The sequence below is a fragment of the Acyrthosiphon pisum genome, unplaced genomic scaffold, assembly GCF_005508785.2.
Source record: "Acyrthosiphon pisum isolate AL4f unplaced genomic scaffold, pea_aphid_22Mar2018_4r6ur Scaffold_21724;HRSCAF=24691, whole genome shotgun sequence".
In the NCBI taxonomy this organism is placed as follows: domain Eukaryota; kingdom Metazoa; phylum Arthropoda; class Insecta; order Hemiptera; family Aphididae; genus Acyrthosiphon; species Acyrthosiphon pisum.
The window spans coordinates 1-4,227 of record NW_021771222.1 but is presented as its reverse complement, the minus strand read 5'-3'; the positions used below and the strand labels follow the sequence as shown (position 1 = coordinate 4,227).

The following is a 4,227-nucleotide window of genomic DNA, read 5'->3' as shown; positions in this document are numbered from 1 at the left end:
CAGTTTTGAATACGCTTTTAACTGTTGAAGAAAATAAGGTCAAATATTTGAGTTGGAGCATACAAAATGAAGTAATTGATTTATTAGCAACAAATATACAAAATATAATTTGTCAAGAAATTAGAGAAGCACCATGTTTTGCAATTGTTATTGATTCTACTCAAGATATTTGTAAAGTGGATCAAGTTAGTGTGATAATAAGATGTACTAGTCTAAATTACACACTAAAAAAAATAGATATTAAGGAATTATTTTTAGGTTTTTTTGCTTTACATGAACATGCTGCTAAAGACCATGTCAATTTAATACTCGAAATTTTAATAAAGTTTGGTATTGATATAAATAAGTGTCGTGGACAGGGTTTTGATGGGGCATCAGTAATGAGTGGAATACACAATGGAGTAAAAAAAAAGAATTTTGGATATTGTTCCTAATGCCCATAATCTTAATTTGGTACTCTCTGATGTAGCAAGAAGTACAACAAAATTTTCATCGTTTTTTGATACTGTCCAAGAAATATTTAATTTATTCAGTAAAAGTGGACCACGATGGGCTTCCTTAACAATTGGTGACAATGTAGCAAACATAATAAAAAAGAAAGTTCTAAAAAAGTGTGTGTTACTAGATGGGAGGCAAGACATGATGCAGTTTATGCTTTAAAAGATACATCGATGTTTTAAAATCATTAACTAACATCATAACTAACTAAATTGAAAATCTCTTACAAACCTTGGTTATAGTAGAAATATGCTTTTAAAATTATAATAATTTGTGTATGAAACTTACAATTTAAATGTATATATATACATATATATATGCATGTGCTACATCAGTTACAAATTCACAATGAATAAAAATTAAGTGTTAGTTGTAGGAACTCTTATGATTAACAGAGTATGGTTTAGAGACAAATTAGTAATCAATGATGATTCTTTTTCTTGTTTGTCTGTTTCATTTGCATTGATGAAGTCATTTCTAGCATAATGTTCTGAAACAATACAATTATATACAAATATCTACTGATATATTTTTGAGTACATAAAGAATTCTAAATAATTTACCACTTAGTGTGCGACTCGCAGCCAGTTTAAATGCATGTTTGACATTTGATACAAATACATTGCAAAATCCGCATCAAGAGAGGAGTACGTGCAGGTTGTCGAATTTTTTCTAGCTCTAAGTAGTAGTACAATATTGATTCTTTTTCTTGTGTGTCTGTTACAACTGCATTGATAAAGTTGTTTCTAGTATAATGTTTCTGAAACAATACAATTATATACAAATATCTGCTGATATATTTTTGAGTACATAATGAATTCTAAATAATTTACCTCCTATTGTGCGACTCGCAGCTAGTTTAAATGCATGTTTGACATTTGATACAAATACATTGCAAAATCCGCATCCAGAGAGAACCACGTGGAGGTTGTTGAACTTTCTCTCCTCCGCGAGTCGTACTTACGACTGATTATTAATTATGTGTCACACAGACTTGTCACACAGACTTGGATCACACAGATAGGATTCGATGTTCATAAAGTTCTTGAACATGAAGTTCGTGAAAACGCTACATATAGTTGTCCGTGCATGAACACCGGTGAAGGCAGGAGCAATCCAACTCTATCGAATGTTTGACCCTGTGACTTGTTAATGGTCATAGCAAACGACAAACGTACGAGAAATTGCACTCGTCGCATTATAATGGACATGTCGTCTTCACCACTCGACGTGAGTGGTATTGCAGGTATGACTATATCTTCCTGTGCACCACCAGACAACATCCTCGCTTTGAAGTTGTATCGTCGCAGTTCAGTAACAACCAACCGTGTACCATTGCAAAGACGTCTCTTTGAATCTAGGTTCCTAAGCAACATGACAATAGAACCGACCTTTAGTGTCAAGTTATACGGCGGCAGTCCGTCTGGTTCCAGAGTGTTGAGAAACTCTGTCGGATAATTGGCCACTTCGTCGGGGTCGTCTACCACCACAGTGTCTATGGCTGTATAGGTTCGGTGAACTCCTTCAATGCGTTGTAACACCGTATAATTGACTTGCCTGCATTCGTCGTTCCTGGGACATAAAATTATTTTCCGAGCAAACTCGTTGACGTTAGCCAACGACATTTGCTGTGGAAAAACAAAATCAATCAAATTATTGACTTCACATACCATTTCCCGGGGTATTACAACAGTGTCCTGAACACCGTCGACCGCTGGCAATTGGCCACTCCCGAGCTGAAGCAACCATGTTGCAAAGTCAGCGTCGTTATCAGCGCGCATGTTCCGTGTCAAATTGAACTGTTCCAGGTTGCGCCACAAAGAGTTGTATTTGATAGATGACCTGACAATGTCACTCCTTGTTCCCCTGCGCACAACAGGTAGAATCTGCCTGAAGTCACCAGCGAATAGTACCGGTTTACCGCCGAACGGCAATTCTGAACCCATGATGTCCTGGAGTAACCTATTGACCACTGTGAGTTGTAGTCCCGGAGACATGGGCGCTTCGTCCCAGACAATGAGTGCTGCGTCACGTATCCTCTGAGCACGCAACGACTGCAAGGTGATGGTCGACGTCGAATCGTCGTTCAGTGTACCGAACGGCAATCCAAACGTCGAGTGCACTGTCATGCCCCCGTCCATGAGCGACGCAGCGATTCCTGTAAAAGCCACGGATAACACGGATCGCCCTTGGTTGCGAAGCGACCATATGAGGCATCCGTATAGTGTTGTTTTACCTGTTCCTCTGGGACCGTCAATGTAGAAAAGTTTTGATATGTTTCTGTTGTCGTCTACGGCTGCCATCACACGATTGAACACTGTCCGTTGTTCGTCGTTCAAATTGTCCAATTGTACGGTCCAGCGCACCGCCGTGTCTATAGCACCAAACATGTCATCGTCCGGATCTTCTTCCAGCAATGTGACGTCCGGTAGTGGCAAACCGTAGTCCGCAAGCGATTTTCCGTGACCACGAAGCATCCTGTTGATTGCGTCCAAACACGCAGCCCTCGCGCGGCCAATGTCTTTCAATCGGTGGTTGAAGTCTTGCAACATGTGAGGTTCGCTGGCTTGATACAATGCCAGCGGGTTTGTGATCTCACAGTGCAATAGCATTGTCACAAAAAGGTAACGAAGCTGGACTGGAGTGTCCAATGTTGCTGATTCAGCCATGCACGCCAACATAGCTCGGTCGTCTTCCACAAGTCCCATCGCGACGGCTGCAGCCGCGTATGTTGGATGCTCTATCCCGTCTACCTTCCTCATGTCCCGAAACACTGTGGGCCTCTCTTATGTAGAAGTAGCAATCGTAGGTAGAAACGATCACGATCAAGTGGGTTGACAATGTACATTCGAGCCAACGTCTCGTACGTCATATGTCTTTGACGTCGTGACCATTTTCTCCTAGACGCGTTCCAAGTGTAATGTATTGGTATCTCTTGGTAAAGGTACTGTCTAGCCTCTACGTCTGTCACGTTGAGGTCGAAAAATGCTGTGAGTTTGGTTCGAGCCAGAGCCGCGTTCTGCACCTGCTCTAGTACCTGTCCAGGTCCAAAGTACACGTTGTGATAGTCTTCCAGGTGGACAGGAAGTCTAATGATCGTATGACTCTTGTTATGCATTTCATACGAAAATAACCTCCAAACAGGTGGACTGACGTACCGTGAGTTTATGTAACTGAAATCCACATCAACGTATATCATAAACATTCAAGAATAAAATAATATATATATATATACACCGGGTGATTCTTTTATCATTAAATACTCATTATTTCAGAAAGTGTACATTTTTTTGAAAATAAATTTTTACATAGTTTCAAGTCGCTTATAAAACAATGTTTTTCTTAAAAAATTATATTTTTAAATATTTTTTATCCTTATAATTTTTTAAGTTTTTTAATTTTTTGAATGACAACATTGGGTTTAAATTTTATATTCCTACATGGCCCTTGTAGACGTATTTATACAAATACATTACGCTCTTCACGGTAGAGCACACCTCAACATTTATGTGTGCATCATACTTGACCAGCAAGTAGGGGTTATACGGGACAACAAACTCATTGCTGACAGGATGGCCTCTGATGTTGACCACAAGTCCATTGTTCGGTCTACGATAAGTCGGGTAACCACCATCAGAAATGTATACAGTCTCCTCGATGTATTCTTTGGGATATTTCTTTGTACAACTATTGTCCAACATACACGGACTGTTGTGATTGAGTGGTCCA

At 39.6% G+C, this 4,227-nt stretch overlaps 1 protein-coding gene across 1 annotated transcript; it reads right to left on the bottom strand.

Annotated features, from left to right (window-relative positions):
- Positions 1-1,532: 1,532 nt before the first annotated feature.
- Positions 1,533-3,260, bottom strand: LOC103309727 (ATP-dependent DNA helicase pif1-like). Its single transcript, XM_016805196.1, has one exon. It carries the CDS (start codon positions 3,258-3,260, stop codon positions 1,533-1,535), a length of 1,728 nt encoding a protein of 575 aa, XP_016660685.1.
- Positions 3,261-4,227: the final 967 nt, after the last annotated feature.

What these genes read in the sequence shown, in the direction of transcription:
- LOC103309727 (XM_016805196.1), bottom strand. Translation starts at nt 3,260, where the DNA reads ATGAGGAAGGTAGACGGGATAGAGCATCCAACATACGCGGCTGCAGCC.